The sequence below is a fragment of the Bubalus bubalis genome, chromosome 20 (genome assembly GCF_019923935.1).
Source record: "Bubalus bubalis isolate 160015118507 breed Murrah chromosome 20, NDDB_SH_1, whole genome shotgun sequence".
Classification (NCBI taxonomy): Eukaryota; Metazoa; Chordata; class Mammalia; order Artiodactyla; family Bovidae; genus Bubalus; species Bubalus bubalis.
The window spans coordinates 63,939,849-63,957,806 of NC_059176.1; the positions used below are offsets into that span (position 1 = coordinate 63,939,849).

The window sequence follows — 17,958 nt, forward strand, 5'->3', positions numbered from 1 at the left end:
ACTCTAAACTTACCAACGGTGTCACAAGGCTCATCTTTGTGTACGCAGAAATCTGTCCTAAAAAAATTTTTAAAAAGACATAGTCAGGTGTGTGCAGTACCTCCAAGAATGGGAGAAGAAAACATGTCAATTAATTTTGATTACTTGTCTTGCCGATAACAAAGTTATTACTTTATTTGTCATGAATTATAATGAAAAATAATAACTAGCAGTGTTTTGGTTTTTTTTTTGCCAAGATTAACCACATTTCCAACTGATAGGCCCAGTAAACCCCATATAAGACCCTCTTTTCATAACTAAACTATTCCACACATAACACTTAGTTGCTGGAAAGACTCCATCCAATGATGGAAGTTGCAGAAGAAGATGCTTACCAAGTCATCCATCAGAGACAATTATTTGTCAGTATCATCACACTATAGTGACTTCCTAAGTTACTCTACTTGGGCAGGAACTAGTTTTATATGCTTGAATGACCATATATCACTTACCTGAGAACACAACAAAAAAGTCATTTCTAAAAGTTATATTTTGGGACTTCCCAGGTGGTTCAGATGGTAAAGAATATGCCTGCAATGCAGGAGAACCAGGTTCGATCCCTGGGTTGGGAAGATGCCCTAGAGAAGGGAATGGCAACCCACTCCAGTATCCTTGCCTGGAGAATCCCACGGACAGAGGAGCCTGGCGGGCTACAGTTCATGGGGTCGCAATGAGTTGGACACGACTGAGTGGCTAACACACTGGGGGTCCAGTGGCTAAGACTCCACACTCCCCATGCAGGGGGCTGGGGTTCAATCCCTGGTCAGGGAACTAAGATCCTACATGCTGTGTGGTGCAAACAAAAAGTTATGTTCTTTAAAGTTCCCTAGGATCTCCCAGGTGCATGGCTGTGGACAAATGAAAAGCAACAATGCTCAAAATCTGGTATAGCCCTGGTTCTTCAGGTACAAGGGGCTCCGTCTGGACCCTTCTTTCTGCCAGTAAATGCCCACAGGTGGAAGCTAACCAGAGCACTGGCTGAGTCTTGCCCAAGACTTGGTAAGAACAGCAGTGCCTGGGCCCACGCTCATCCTCCCACGGGGACCTGTGGGAGCTGGGAGAAATCACCCCCATCCACTCCAGTGAAGCTTCCGGCTGAAACACGTTGTAAGGCACCACTTCTCATTCAACTTTAAAAAAATTCTCTGGGAAGAAAATCAGGGCCAGCCCGATGATGCGGGCACTAAGCAACGCTGAGAACGAACGTGGCAGTCCTGCACGGGCTGTACTCCGCCTTCCCTTTCTGACAGTCCACCCCACTTCAGCATTCAACGTCCCCAATTCCTCTCCCACCTTCTATCAAAAAATCTATTCTCAGTGAAGGGATCTCCCACTCACACTGGGGACGATGACAGGAAGGCAGTGTAATACCATCAGTTTTCCTTTTCCCTCCCTCCAACCCACAGCACATTCTGTCCTATTTGTCTCCATAATGTAACCTGGGCTTCCCAGGCGGTGCAGTGGTGAAGAAGCCGCCTGTCAACGCAGGAGATTCAAGAGACACAGCTTCAATCCCTGCGTTGGGAAGATCCCCTGGAGGAGGAAATGGCAACCCACTCCAGTATTCTTGCCAGGAGAATCCCATGGACAGAAAAGTCTGGAGGGCTATAGTCCATGGGGTCACAGTCAGACACAACTGAATGACTGAGCATGGAACGGAACAATGTAACCCATGCCTAACACCACTCAGCAATGAGGCTGCCCACATGAACAGAGAAAAACCTGCGTGTTCCCAGCACCAGCTCTGCTTCAGGCTAGCTTGAACGCTGTCAAAGATTCTACCTACCCACTAGATCGCAGAGTCCAGATCTGTAGGCGTGAAGATTCCATGTGGGGTTCTGAGGTACAGAATACCCTGGTCGAGGCCACTGCCTCAGGCCTGCCAGGCACCCCAGACATCCTGCGAGCCCAGAGGAAGCAGCAGCTAGCAGGTTGCGGCAGCTTGGAGGGGCGGCCCTGAAGCTGGGCAAAGACAGCGGGAGGGAGCTGGGCAGTGCCTTCGGCAACCCACCTGAGTGCTGCTGACTGCACTTCCAATCTTTCACAATAAACATGTATTTTGGTAATCAATTTTAAAACAGTTTTCAACAAGGGATAAAAGGAAGCCTTGAAGACCCCCATGCTTTTCACAACCGCCTCCAAAACCAAGGGAGCCTCCATGGAAATGGAGATGGAATAGCCATAGGAAAACAAAGACTCGTGCCTTGATTTTTTCTGTCAAAGATGACTTTCAGAAGACTAATTACAGGCAATAGAGGGTGGCAAGGAAGATGCAGAGGCAGAGAGGAAACCCAATAAAATTAGGGACACAAATATATTCACTGGCCTTGTATTTAACTAACCCCAACTCAACTTTCTTGACCTGACAACTGGAATGTTCTGAGTATCACACACACACACACACACACACACACACACACACCCCCCAGAATGTTCTGAGTATCACACACACACACACACACACACCAGACTGGCCTGAGACCTCGCTCCAGGGTTTCCCAGAGCAAGCAACTGAAAGTGTCGCTCCAGGGTTTCCCAGAGCAAGCAAGTGAAAGTGTCAACGCATTGCCTCACTTGGGCAAGGGGAGAAAGGCTGTGTGGGCACTAGTCTCATAGGAGAGAACTAAACAGGCTGACGGGGCTGCTGAGGGAACCGGCCGCACCTCCTCCTGTCTGGCTCTCCGGCCAGCTTGGCCTCTCATCCCGGCTTCCCTGTAGGGAAACCGGTGGCCCCAAGTGATGGACCCTGCAGCATACCCCACTGCTTCTCCCGAGGAGGTGGGTTCACAGGGGGCCAAGTTCAATTAGAGGCCTGCTTTGAAAGGGTCACCAAAACCTAAATCTTCTCTCCCCTTCCTGTTCAAGGTCCTTTCTCAGAAAAGGAAAGTAAAGCCATCCGCCTGCAGGGGCAGCTTCATCTCTAGGTTCTCTGGCTCCTACATGTCAGACCCACAAATATGGGCTGCAGGAGACAACAGAGAAATGGAAAAGAAAAAATAAAAAAGGGAGGGTCGCAGTGCAGCTCTCCAGCCTTTACGTCTGCTCACATTCACATTCCACTGTTTCTACCTCAAGAAAAGGCTACATGGATCTACAGGCCAGAGCGGGCTCCACGGATGTGTGAGCTGTACCATCACACAGGCCCCTCACCCAGAAGCCTCCCATCCCCCAACCTGCTTTAACGCTCTGCTCAATGTCCTGAAATTCTTAACAATTTTCTAACATGGGGTCCCATGCTTTCATTCTGCACTAGGCACGAGTTACATAGCTAATTCTGTACATCACCTATTGCCTGGCATACAGTTGGGGTTTAATAAATACTGACTCCTTTACTAAATGACTGGCACACATTTCCAGGCCACTTTCAACGTGCCTTATCAGCTCGCTGGTGGCCTCATCTCTCCCCAGTGTTTAAAAATGTAACACCACAGGTACCCACCAATCTGTCCCATGAGCAAGACCAAAGGCTGAGAGAAGACCATCCCTGGGGCTGGGTAGGACTGGGTGGAGTCACATGGGAAGAAAAAGTGGAGGGACAGCTGGACACGTCCCAGTGGTCACACTCCAGACCGGCCATGCGTGTCCCTACAGCTATTTTCCAGGAGCACAGACCTGGGTCTCAGGGGTAAAACTCCTGGCTTTCTGGAGGAGATGTGGAGCTAAAGGTGAGGCCACGACAGGTGTGAAGCTCTCTGAGGTCCAGTCTGTGCGGGTTCCACCTGGCCCCCAGGCTCAATCTACTGAGAGGTCCCTGCTGGCCCCACAGGGCTGCAGCTGCTGGAGATACAGTGCCCACCACTCCTGTCTCAGCAGCTTCTGCTTGACGTAATGTCATGCTCCCTTCTCAGCGGCTGGCGGTCTGTACAGCTGGTGGGCGCCCAGGAGGATACGCTGTTGGGCTCAGCCACAGCCCAGATGGAAAACAAAAGGCAAAGAAACCACACCGGCCAGCCCCAGGACTGGAGGATGCTGGCCCCTGAATATGGCCAGCCCGCATGGCCTCCAGTTAGACCCTCAGTGCAGATTACTCCAGGGGGAAGGGCCGCTGGTCCAGAGCGGCAGCTGCCTTGCACCCGACTTCCCTGTGAAGATGTCAGCCCATCAGTATCCCAGCCCAGGGAACCACAGCTCACAGCCTCTGATTTCTAAATGGTACGTCTCAGTCCCATGGGCTTCCAGCCCTGGCTCCGTGGCCGCCACCCTGTCCTTGTAGGAGGGCCTCAGTGTAATGTCTCTGAGGACCCAGGAGACGGACAGCACCATTGGTTTAGTCCAGCGGCCCCACGGAAGCAAGAGGGACCAAGATTGCTCGAAAAGGAGAGAGGCAACACTGGCAGGGCCAAGGCCTCTGCGTCTCTGCCTGCCGCTGAAGACACCTTGCCTTCCCAGGCCACCAGGCATCTTCCTCACCGGCACCCACAACCCAGCTGCAATCATGACCACCCCCTCCAATGTGCTTAGTTAGAAAAGATCATTTAAAAGATTTTTACTGTCGTAAAATAAGTTCTACAACAGTAAAACTTAGCGTCCTACCCATTTTTAAGTATACAGTCCTGCAGTGTCTGAACTGCAGGCATATGCACATTGTTCTGCAACATCTCCAGAACTCTTGGAAGAGTGAAATTCTATATCCATTAAACACCTCCCTATACCATTCTCCCCGCAGTTCCTGGCCACTAATTCATTTCTGTCTAAATGAATTTAACTTTTCTAGGTATGTCATACAAGTGGGATCACAAAGCATTTGTCCTCTTATGACTGGCTTATTTCACTTAGCAAAATATCCTCCAGGTTCATGGTAACCAGTGTTAGAATTTCCTTCCTTCTTAAGGTGGAATAATATTCCATTTGTTGGAATACAAACAGCAACAAACACCAGGCTCCACGTTTTGTTTATCCGCTTCTCCACTGATGAACACTTGGGCTGTTTGGACACTTGGGCTGTTCCCACATTACTTATCATTAGTAATGTTGCTATGAATAGAGGTGTTGGAATACTTCTTTAAAACTCTGCTTTCAATGCTTCCAACGCTTTTAGAAGTGGACTTGCTGGACCATATGGTAGCTCTAGTTTTAATTTTTTGAGGAACTGCCATACTGTTTTCTACAATGGCTGCACCATTTTACATTCCCACCAACAGGGCACAAGGGTTCCAATGCTTCTACATCCTCGCCAACACTTGTTCTGTGGTCTGGTGTTTTGTTTTAATAATAGGCATCCTAATGTGTGTGAAGTGTAAAGAAGAACATTTTTATGCAAAATATTTCCGGTATGGTAAATAAGCTGTTGGGACACAGGAAAAAGAGAAAGAAGAAAGCTGAATGGGAAGCATTCTCAGGCTGAGGGTGCATTCAGTTTATCTCGTGGCGTTTTGTAAAAAGGCTAATTCAGAAGCTTTGTCAACACTAATTTTGGTAACATCTATTGCCTCTGATAAAAAGGCTATTTGTTCCTAAACCAAAACCGCTTGCAAGTATTTTCTCCCCCAGACTAGAAAGGAAACAGCACGAAGGTGAATAACCAATATAGAGGAAATTTCCCTAGGTTATTCTTAACAAAACAGTAGAATTTATACATTTCATATAGTATTTATACAAACCACTTTCAAAGTAATAAACCTGGAAGTTTATCTGCAAATTCTAAAGGCAATATTACATAGAGCTCCTTTCTAGGAAAACTTTGTACTACTCAATGAATTATCATTTGGAAAATCAATCACATTAATTTATAGTCACATATAGACAAGGTTCCCAAGGAACCATGCCTGCTCCCCAAATCAAACCCACTCTCAAAGGCTGCAGCCATATGCTCAGTACAATCTTCAGTGCTTTACTGAGTGCCCCAGAGGCTCCAAAAACCATTTGAAAGAGCATGGAAGCCTCTGATTAGTGAGTGTGGGGGCCAGAGCTGCTAGAAGAGATGGCATCCAGGGGTTCCCATCACTGACAGGGGTGGGCAAACGCAGCTTAAAGAAGTACAAGGTCATGCTCACCCCTTATCTTTGGTGCCTAGTAGACCACCAGCCACATGAAGGCAATTGGAATTACTGAACAGACTTCCCAAATATCCCATTATACATTTAATCACATCCTGTAGAAGCAGCAAGTGTTCTCATAAGGGATCAGCGTGCTGCAGATCTTTTTAACCCTTTAGGGTTCACAACCGATGAATCATCTACAAGTGTGATTAGGTATCTCTTCGGTGTCCGGCAGTGGCAATGTGCATGTTCTAGGTTTTTTGAGGAGAAGGCTAGTGAGCTATCATTCCTGGTACCTGGTGCCTGAGGCTGAGATCACATAACACATCTGGCTACCTTCAGGACGTCATCAAGCCAGGGGCTTGTACGTGGCCCAAGAGATGCAAAACGAGAGCCTTTCTGGGCTCAAACCCAACGTCTTAAACCAGATTTAACTCCTCTTAGAGGAGTAGGCTATCTTCATGCTAAAGATATAGTAAACTGTTCCCTTTCTCTGAACTCAAAGAAAAAAGAAAGCATATAATTTTGAAGGTAGTTTCCTAAAAAACAAAATCTTAAAACCAAAGTTGATACATTCATTCAAAAAGTAAAACATTGTATTTTAATCTAATGGGTTAAATTGTCATGAATCGTTTCCACATATTTTCTAAAAGGGGATTTTGGTGTGAATACATAATACATTTTATTTACATTACTGAGATAAAACAATCAAGGAAAATCAGTTTTTCTAAGAGAGATTTGAGACATAGGGGAAAATTTAAATAGCCACATCTATACAGTGAGTTGAATTGTGTCCCCAAAAAGAGATCTTTGGGTCCTAAGCCCGGGGCCAGGGAGTGGGATCTTATTCGGAAGGAGAGGCACTGCAGCTGGTAGTCAAGTTACGATGAGGCCTCACTGCATCAGGCTGGGCCCCAGCCCAGCGACTGGTGTCCTTACAAGAAGCGGGAAACGTGGACACGGGGAGACCACCACGGGACGATGGGGCAGAGACTGGAGAGATGCACCCACAGGAGCGGGGATGCCCAGGGCTGCGGCCGCCTCTGCAAGTTAGGGAGGAGGAGGGATCTTGCCTCCTGGCTTCAGAGACAGCAAGGCCCTGCCCACACCTTGACTTCAGACTCCTGGCCTCCAGAACTGTGAGAAAATACATGAAGCCACACATTTTGTGGTAGTTTGTTACTGCCGCCCTAGAAAACTAAAGTAACATTGCTGCCGTCTACACAGAGAGATGCCTTTGATTACTACTGTCCAGCAGGGTCCCTGGCTTCCCTCTCAACCAGGAAGAGTACATCCAGCTCTGCAGACGTGAAGCTCAGCTCCTGGCTTCAAATGGAGCCTCTCTGTGAATTCCATGGGCCTCTCTGCCTGCTGCTGTGTCCTGAGAGTGCCCATAGATGGGGCTGTGCACAGCACACACATTCACCTAGATGGACTTCCTGAAGCTGCCTTGCGCTGGGCTCAGTTGCTTTAGTCGTGTCCTACTCTTTATGATCCCACGGACTGCAGCCTGCCAGACTCCTCTGTCCATGGGATTCTCCAGGCAAGAATTACTGGAGTGGGTTGCCATGCCCTCCTCCAAAGGATCTTCCTGACCCAGGGATCGAACCCACGTCTCCTACATCTGCTACACTGCAGGTTGATTCTTAACCGCTGAGCCACTGGGGAGCATGGACTTCCCTCAACAGGAAAACCGCGGGCATCCACTCCCTCCAGTTAGGAAGCAGCCTCATACACAGGTGAGCTCTTTCCAGTGAGCTTTATATTTGGTGTTGGGAAGAGGAAGTAGACAAATTTTCTTGAGTTTTAAGAGTCTTGGGTAACTAGAATTCAGTAGTTTTATACTCATAACAGCAATAACAATAATAATAGCTAATACTTTTGTCCTTACTTTGGGGCTTCCCATGGTCATTTAATCCTCACATCTCAGAGACAGAGCTATCATTTATCCCCATCTTACAGATGAGGAATTCAAGGTTCAGACAAGTGCCCAAAGGTCTGATTTCCAAGCCTGAATTTCTCTCCAACAGGAAATGCCTTCCCTCTCACATCTGCAGCCCCAGGCCGAGTCCAGCTTTACCTGGTCACGAATACAGCAGCATCCACGGGGGGCGTGTCGTCCTTGCCTCCTGGAACCTGGTTGTTGCCGAGGTACCGTGCACCTCCGTACTCTTCATTCTGCCAGTGACAGAAGCTCTCCAGGGACCGCTCACCATGATGCCCAATGGACAACTTGGCCTAAAAGAAATCAGGGGGCGGTTACAGAAGCAACTTCCCAGGGAAGCCAGAGTTTATGCTCAGACCACAGTGCGGGTATTAAGGAAGAGACAGCGGCTCACAGGGGCATTAGTCAATGTCACCTGCCCACAGCGCTGGTAGGCAGATGCAGAGACCCAGAGAGAGGCTACCAGGGCCTTACCTCTAAGTTAGGATGAAGACTATCTTATTAAAGAAAAGCTTTCTTCTTTTTAGCAAACTGAACAGCATACCCAATGTGCTCATGTGCACCGCTTAACTCTTTAGGTAACACTTTCATAAGGAAATGCACTCAAGACCAGAAAACGATGCTACAGTGCAACCAAATTCGGTCTGAAGCTTGGGTATAGCTCCAAAAGGCTAGCCATGATCGCAAACATCAACTCTGCACCCGGGAGACACGGGAGAATGAAGGAGGGGGGACAAAGGTCCACTGCTCAGGGTTCCCCGAGAGGCTGAGGTTGCGTGCACCCAGTAGCAGCGCCCGTCCGCCTCCCCCCAGGCATCCCTGGTCGCTGGCCGGGGCCACGCTGCTGCCTCCTGCACAGCCAGGGACGGAGGACGAAGCAAAACACCGGGCTCCTCCTCAGCACCCAACAGCCATAAGAAGCCTAAGGACCAGACTCGTTTCCTGTAACCGTGCTGACGGACACTTACAGGACGTTGTCGTAGCAGGACAAGCTTGGTAACCTGAATGTTGACTTTAATTCCAAGGCTCTGGTGCTGAAACATATTGTATACCTGTCAAGAGAGAAAAAAAGAAATGTAGAGAGATACCAAAAAAAAAAAAAAAGCAGTATCTTAAAACAAACAAAGATATTAGATAAAAACTAAGGATATCTGAACAAACTATGGACGTCAGTCAATAATAATCAACGACACTACCCCATTAGTTATAATAAACATTTCATATTAATGTAAGATGTCAGTAACAGGGGAAATTGTGAATGGGAATTCAATGTACTGTCAATTTTTTAATAAATCTAAAACATAAAATATAAATGAATGAAATATAAATATATTCATTTATAAATTAATGAAATATAAATTATATTCATTAAATGTTAATTACTTAAAAATATTTTTTAAAAACTGTGTTCTTCCAGTACAAAAAAATCTAAATATATGATTTGCAATCATATATATATATATATATGAAATTCAAATTTCAATGTTCATAGATATTTATTGGAACAAAAAATACATACATGTAAGATTTATAACCCAGATTTTATTTAAAAGGCCTTCTGAGACAAAAAAAATTCCCATAAATTCCTCAAAAGAAACTTGCATAACAGGAAACTCTGGAATCACATACATGTGAGGGCATACAAGCTTACATGCAAAGACCAATTGGAAATAGGCTGGTTGAAAAAAAAATACATAGGATGGGTGAATTTGAAAAAAAAAAAAAAAGAAATGGTTTCAGCTGATTCTGGGGTTTCCTGCAGGAGGGTGAAGAGGATCTTCATGACGGGATGGGCAAAGTCCATGCCTGTGGCCCTCTGCCACGTGCCAATCTGCATCATCCCTAACCCTCCTCACAACCCATCATGGGTGGTATCTCCACCAACCTCGATTGAATGAAATAAAGCCACTTGCTCTGGACTCACAGTCAGTCAACTATGACCACAATCCAAATCTAGCCTTGTCCAGCCATAAAGGCCACATTCCTATTTTACCTTAAGTCCTCATTCTAACCAAAGTTCGTCATGAGATACAGTAACAGAAAAACATAAACAAAAACAAAATTTGTCGCTCAGTCGTGTCCGACTCTTTGCGACCCCATGGACTGTAGCCTATCAGGTTCCTCCGTCCATGGGATTTTCCAGGCAAGAGTGCTGGAGTGGATTGCCATTTCCTTCTCCAGGGGATCTTCCTGACCCCGGAATTGAACCCAGGTCTCCCGCATTGCAGGCAGACACTTTACCATCTGAGCCACCAGGGAAGCCCATAACAGAAAAGCATATGCCCCCTTAATTCTGCACCTCTTGTTGGTAGAACTTAGTTACAGGGGTCTCAACATCAAGACGGAGAAGGCAATGGCACCCCACTCCAGTACTCTTGCCTGGAAAATCCCACGGATGGAGGAGCCTGGTAGGCTGCAGTCCATGGGCTCGCAAAGAGTCGGACATGACTGAGCGACTTCACTTTCACTTTTCACTTTCATGCATTGGAGAAGGAAATGGCAACCCACTCCAGTGTTCTTGCCTGGAGAATCCCAGGGGGAGCCTGGTGGGCTGCTGTCTATGGGGTCGCACAGAGTTGGACACGACTGAAGCAACTTAGCAGCAGCAGCAGCAACATCAAGAAATCACAGAATTCAAGGGGAAGAAGGATAGGAAAAGTCAAGTAAGACAGAAGAATGAAAGTTGATGTAGACAGAAAAAAAAAAAAAAAAACATCGGATTTGAGGACCCCCAGATCATGACATCCTCCTGAGTTCCTTCTCAGGAGAGAGTGGGATGCAGGGAGGCAGAGCAGAGTAGGTGATAGAGGTAGCAGTATAAGATAAGAGGGAAAAGGTAAGAACCTTTTAAATATTCCCTTTTCCTTTTAAATTAGGAAAATACTTTTGTTTCATTATGTCCTTTTCCCAATGTTATTAATATATAATTGCCTTAGGTTCAGGTATACAACATGATGTTGATGCTGGGAAAGATTGAAGGCAGGAGGAGAAGGGAACATGAGGATGAGATGGTTGGATGACGTCACCGACCTAATGGACATGAATTTGTGCAAACTCTGGGAGACGGTGAAGGACAGGGAAGCCTGATGTGCTGCAGTCCATGGGGTCACAAAGGGTCAGACGTGACTGAGCAACTGAATAACAATATAACATTATGATTATATATCCTATATACCACAGTATATATAATATAGTAAATATATACATATCTCAAAATGATTACCACAGTAAGTTTCGTTAACATGCTTCAACCCACACAGTTACAACTGTTTTTCTTGTGAAAGAACTTTTAAGACCTACTCTCTTAGCAACTCTCTGGACTTTCCCGGTGGCTCAGATGGTAATGAATCTGTCTGCAATGTGGAAGACCCAGGTTTGATCCCTGGTACAAAAAGATCCCCTGCAGAAGGGAATGGCAACCAACTAAAGTATTTTTGCCTGGAGAATTCCATGGACAGAGGAGCCTGGCAGGCTCTAGTCTGTAGGGTCACAAAGAGTCAGACACAACTGAGAGACTTTCCTCTTCGCAGCTTTCAAATATATGATACTATAGTCCTGTTAACTCTAGTCACCATGCTGTACATTACATCCCCAGGACTTATTTATCTTATAACTAAAAGCTAGCACCTTTGACCACCTCCACCCATTTCCCTACTCTCAGCCTCTGGGAACCACCAATCTGTTCTCTGTATCTATAAGTTCAGTTTTTTTTTTTTAGATTTCACTTATAAATGAGATCATACTGTATCTGTTTCTAACTTACTTCACTTGATTCTGGATATGTTACTTTTTTTCTGATAGACGTAATCTAGAGGGAGAATTTTTCAGCAGGGGCATTAAAACTTTCTCTCCAGTACATCAGCAGCAACATAAAGCAATGGCTACAGCTGACAGCGCGGACACAGTTAATCCAGGCCCTGTGAAGCTGGGCACACCACGGGGCATGGAAGCAGCAGAAACCAGGCATGCAGTGTTTGAGCATCTGTACGACAAAGGAATTAGCTGTGTCAGTGCTTGGACTTTTCTCTTTGAAAGCTATTATTAAAGCAAAACAATCTTTGTGTAATTTAATATTCTTTCCCACAAGGAAAAAGACAACATATTCAGTTCTTCTGTTCTCACTCCCTCCTTCCAAAACTTTTTCTTTCCTTACGAACAAAATTGCAGTCATTTTTTAAATTCTGGATCATCTGTAGGCCAATTCTGAAGTCATGCCTTAGCTACCTATCCCCAAACCTGGGTGAAGAAAGGAAAAGCACATAACTTTTTCCTTGTTTTGATATTCTGAGAACCACCCAATGGCTATAAATCAAATTTTTCCAGAAATATTCAGCCTTAGGACTGGGCCCAAACTAGAAAACCTCAATTCAAAACATGAAAACTGGGAAGAATAAAAACTTTAAATTATGAGGGAGAAAATTCAAGTCACAGAGGGTTTCAAAGCGCAATCGAAACATTGCCTGTAACAGTAACACCGGCCAAAGACATTAAAGAATACTGCAGGTTTAAAGGAACAACACAGGAAACCAGTTCTCAGAGTGTTCTGACACACCCCCTGAAAGCAGCATAAAGAATGGTGCCTGAACGGAATGATGCAGGTTTCAGCAAGGACAGAACCATAGGGACAAACTGCCTCCTCAGAATTGCTGGGTTCTTCCTCTCCACCTGAGGACAGTTCGGCACATTCTGTATAAGGCTCAGGTGCCATCCTTGGAACAAATACACAAAAAAATACATGAGCTGGAGCAGGAGAAAAGCTTCATGCTCCAGGAGCTGGGATGGAGGACAAGATGGGGACCTGTTTAATGAGCACCGAGTTCCAGTCTTGCCAGATAACAAAGTTCTCAGGTTTGGTTGCTCAACAATGTGAATACATGTAACCATCCTGAACTGCACACTTAATGACTAAAATGGTAAATTCTGCTATGTGCATTTTACCAAATTAAAACTTTTCGTTAGCTAACTTAAGAAGCCTCATGCTCTCAAGATGTTCTCTAGGAAGCCTGCAGGAAGCTACCAGCCTTGATGTGTAACCGGGAGGCTCACGTTCAGGAGAGCGGGTATGGAAACCTGATCGCAGCTGAAACGTCTTGTCCCGGGGGCAGAGCACGCTCCCGCAAAGCCCGGCAGACACACGCGCTCTCCCGCGGGGGCCGGGGCCAAGCCAGGCTGGCCAGCTGAAAACCCGACGGCACCCCAGAACACAAAGCACCAGGCCCCAGAGACGTGTAGCAAAGGCTGTCTGTCTTCCTCGCCTGTGTGGAAAGGCACGCTCGAGAGAGCCGTGGAGGTGGCGGCCTCATGGTCTTTAGAGAGACACCTGGTTGGAGAGGAAGCGGCGCAGCGATGTCTGGAGGCTGTCCCGCTCTGGCTGGCTGCGTCCTGGCACGCTCAGAGCCCCTGCTGCGTCCACCGCATCGGCACCCGGGCGCCTAGCCGGGGCCCTGCGGCCAGCAGCGCGGAGACCTGGGGACACCGTCAGGGAGGGGCAGACAGGGACAGGTGACGGAGCACGTGGAAGGAACTGGTCCAAAGGCTGGGTAGGGGTGCTGTTCCCAACTCCAGGCCTGTGGGGTGGGCGGGGAGGGTGCTCACAAGAGCACCACCTACCAGCATGATTCAGGGCCTCCCTAGGGACAGAGTGGAACCAGAGGTGACACGCTCACACCGCCGGCTGTACCCACCAAGGCCCCATCCTGGAGGGGGCTATATTCTCTAGCAGTCCCTCTGACCAGGGTCCCTGAAGCAGCAGCAACACCCCCTGGGCACAATTTGGAAATGCATTCTGGAGCCCACCCCACACCCAATGAATCAGAAAGCCAGGGGGGAGACAAGCCGTCTACATCCACCAAGCCCCCCAGGATCCCTAGGCTGTGGGAACCAGTGAGCCTTTGAACACGCCGCTGGTCTCTGCTCACCAGAGAGAGGCTTGTTGTATGTTTCACATGGTAATTGAGTCAAATTGATGTCATTTTTCCTCCAAACAGAACTCGCCTGGAATGTCTCAGGTTTTCGTTCCACTCTGTGGTTGTTAAGGAAGCTAAAAACAACCAAAGCTCTGTCAAGTGGCCCCATTTTCCAGTTTGGCTGCCCAGACCCAGGGCTTCGAGTCTCAGCACCACCTGTTTCCGTCTGCAATTTGTTCTTTAAAATATTCCTGCTCCACTGTCACCACCACCCCCAAGCAAAGGAAAATCAAGTCATGCATATAAAAAAGGCACTACCGCACATTTGGAAAATCAGCCAGATTTTCAAATCACTCAGGGCACAAGCTGCAGCTTGCTGACAGCTCAGAGATCCAGGTCTGGGCGAAATGTCTCTCTTGACACATAACCGCACAGGTAAGCATACTCGCAGTGGGAAGAGGACTGCTGGAACACACAACCCAGCGGGACCCTATCTCCCTCTCACCCAGGAGGGAGGGATCTTTTAAGACACAACTGACCCGTGCAGCAGCCTTCCAGCTCACTCACAGCGAAGCTGAGCGCCTGGGCACCACGGCCCGCCCTCCCATCACCCACGGAAGCACCTCTCCCTCTGCCTCCCAGATGCCAGGATGACCCTACTGGCTGGTTCCTTATGTCAGGGCAATGCCTTCCCTTCTAAATAGAGGGTCAGTCATCACAGAGGTGTCCTTAACTGCCCTGGTCACTTGCTACCACCTGGATCTTTGTGTAGCATTTTTTAAAATTTGCACACAAATCTCACGGAGCTGTCTGCTGGGTGCTCTTGGTTGGTGCCACCACATGAGCTCTATGAGGATGGGAAGTGTCATGGTCCCTGCTTGATCCCTAGAAAAGTCCCCAATGCACATTAGGTACCCAGTAAAAACGTAACTGAACGGAATTACTGAGTGTATCTCATTTTATTTTTTTATAGTGATAAAATACATACAGGGTTTCCCAGGTGGTGCAGGTGGTAAAGAATCCACCTGCCAACTCAGGAGATGCAAGTGGGTTCAATCCCTGGGTTGGGAAGATTCCCTGGAGGAGGAAAGGACAGCCTGCTCTAGTATTCTTACCTGGAAAATGCCATAAACAGAGGAGGCTGGCAGGCTACAGTCCACAGGGTCAGAAAAAAAGTCGGACACGACTGAGCAACTGGGCACACCCATAGCACACACATAATACATATAACATAACTTCACTGTGTTAACCACTGTTAAGTACACAGTTCAGTGGCGTTAAATGCACTGTCATTGTTGTGCTCCCGTCACTACATCCATCTTCGCAGCCTTTCTGTCTTCCCAGACTGAACCTCTGCACCCATTCAACAACAACTCACTCCCCTCTCCCCTTAGTCCCGGCAACCCACCACTACTTTCCGTGTCTATAAATACGACTACACCAGGCACCTCTTATGAGTGGAATCATACAGTACCTGTCTTTTTGTGATTGGCTTATTTCCTTACCATAATGTGCTCAAGGTTCACCTACATCATAGCATATGGCAGAGTTTCTTCCCTTCTTAAATTTGAATCATATTCAGTTATGTATGTGTGCTTATATGTATATACATACACACACATTTTTGCTTATCCTTCAATGGATATTTAGGTTGTTTCCTCCCTTTGTGAATTATTTGTGAATAATGCTGCCATGAACAAATAAATATCTCTTGGAGACTCTGCTTTCATTTTGTGTATATACCCTGAAGTGGAACCACAGAATCACGTATCTTGTGCTGCTGCTGCTAAGTCGTGTCAGTCGTGTCCGACTCTGTGTGACCCCATAGACGGCAGCCTACCAGTCTCCCCCGTCCCTGGGATTCTCCAGGCAAGAACACTGGAGTGGGTTGCCATTTCCTTCTCCAATGCCTGAAAGTGAAAAGTGAAAGTGAAGTTGCTCAGTCATGTCTGACTCTTAGCGACCCCATGGACTGCAGCCCACGAGGCTCCTCCATCCATGGGATTTTCCAGGCAAGAGTACTGGAGTGGGGTGCCATTGTGTATCTTGTGAGTGAACCTATTTCATGCTCTGGCCTGTGTAGAGTCTGGACACTCTGCTGAGATGTTTTAAATTTTTCTCTTTTGGCTAAGGATGCTGTTTTCATTGGGGAAACCTCCCTCACTGGGTGAGCTCTGGACAAAGGAAGGAACCCTCTTTCTACTGAGTAAACCAAAACAGGTGAAAACTCACTCTGCCTGCCACAGAAGCCTTGGCGGGGTGCCGGCAGTGGAGAGATGGTCCCAGGACACACAGTGGCTCCAGGACCATGGCCACACTCCTGCAGAGCTCAGCCCTGCTCTCTCCTGCTGCCTGGCCTCCCTCCCTGCAGCCTCCTGCCCTTTACCTTCCCCCAGTTCTGATGCTGGTGACCCAGCCTCCCTTTTGATTCTGGGCTCCTCGGTACACACCTCCTAAACACAATTCCACTTCTGCTTCAGTTAGCCCAGGTGCAGTTTCTTCTCAGTTCAGTTCAGTCACTCAGTTGTGTCCGACTCTTTGCGACCCCAAGAACCGCAGCACACCAGGCCTCCCTGTCCATCACCAACTCCCGGAGTTCACCCAAACCCATGTCCATTGAGTTGGTGATGCCATCCAACCATCTCATCCTCTGTCATCCCCTTCTCCTCCCACCTTCAATCTTTCCCAGCATCAGGGTCTTTTCCAACAAGTCAGTTCTTTGCATCAGGTGGTCAAAGTATTGGAGTTTCAGCTTCAACATCAGTCCTTCCAATAATCAGGGCTGATCTCCTTTAGTATGGACTGGTTGGATCTCCTTGAAGTCCAAGGAACTCTCAAGAGTCTTCTCCAACACCACAGTTCAAAAGTGTCAATTTTTTGGTGCTCAGCTTTCTTTATAGTCCACCTCTCACATCCATACATGACTACTGGAAAAACCATAGCCTTGACTAGACAGACCTTTGTTGGCAAAGTAACATCTCTGCTTTTTAATAAGCTTAGTCTAGGTTGGTCATAGCTTTCCTTCCAAGGAGGAAGCAGTTTCTTCTGCTTACAGTCAAAACCCTTGACTGAGCCAAGCTCACTCTTCTCTGGGTTACAGAGCTCCTTTCTTCCCTGTTTTAAAATGGGACCACTCTGCCTGATGCCAGGGTTCTTTTATTACCTCTTCCATGCTTCACAAGTCCTCAAAAACAACCAAAGTGGTTCTGTTCTCATCCTTTCTTCTGGTTCTCTACAGACTGACTCAACAGGACTCAGAAGTGAATTCATTCGCGGCAGCCAAGCACGCTCTCACAACAGTTCTTGCCCACTGAACTTGTTTTATCAGCTCCATCTTGATACCTCCTCCGTGAAGGACAAGGTGCGAGCAGGGAAGAGAGATGGGGCAGAGAGGGACCACCCATAGAACAGAGTGGGAGGTGTAAATATGTAATTGTATTTATGTAGAAACACTTCCTGCCAGAGTTTAGGACACCACATCTGTGTGATATGCTTAGAATACAAAAGGCTTTTCAGAAGTAAATTAATCGAGGAATTAGAAAGGGAAAGCCAGTGTTGACACAACTCCAGTGCTAAATCCTTTGCACAGGATGTTAGAAAATGGTATTAATCACTCATTTATGAGTTCACAATGCCACAAAAATTTCTTGATTCTCTACACATGTACAAGGCGCTGGGGAAACAACAATGAAGGTACATACAGCCCTATCTTTGAGCTTATAGGTGGCACAGATGAACAGTCAGCAGGGTGGGTTCTTAAAAAATTCTGTTAAATATGCAGTACACGAAATTTACATTTTTAAGTGTATGGTTTAGCAGCATTCAGTACACTCACATTGTTGTGGAACAGTCACTATTTTCCATCTATAGAACACTTTCATCTTCTCCAGTTGAAACTCTGCAGCTATTAAACACGAACTCCCCACTCCCTGCCCTGCTGTAGCCCCTGGTAAGCACCATTCTGCTTTCTGTCTCTGTGAATTTGACTACTCCAGGGACCTCACTTGAGTGTAATCATATAGTGTTTGGACAGTATCCTTTTGTGACTGGATTATTTCATTTAACAAAATGTTCTGAAGGTTCATCCATG

The 17,958-nt window shown here is 47.0% G+C and overlaps 1 protein-coding gene across 6 annotated transcripts in view; it reads right to left on the reverse strand.

Annotated features, from left to right (window-relative positions):
* ADAMTS17 (ADAM metallopeptidase with thrombospondin type 1 motif 17) overlaps positions 1-17,958 on the reverse strand; it is a 396,657-nt gene that overhangs the window by 301,265 nt on the left and 77,434 nt on the right. For all 6 annotated transcript variants that reach the window (XM_044933289.2, XM_025271613.3, XM_044933288.2 and 3 more), the window contains exons 5-7: positions 8,931-9,014; positions 8,098-8,255; positions 14-57 (exon numbers count right to left, since the gene is read on the reverse strand). In XM_044933289.2, the coding sequence (XP_044789224.2) occupies positions 14-57; positions 8,098-8,255; positions 8,931-9,014 (286 nt within the window). The remainder of the gene's footprint in view (positions 1-13; positions 58-8,097; positions 8,256-8,930; positions 9,015-17,958) is intronic.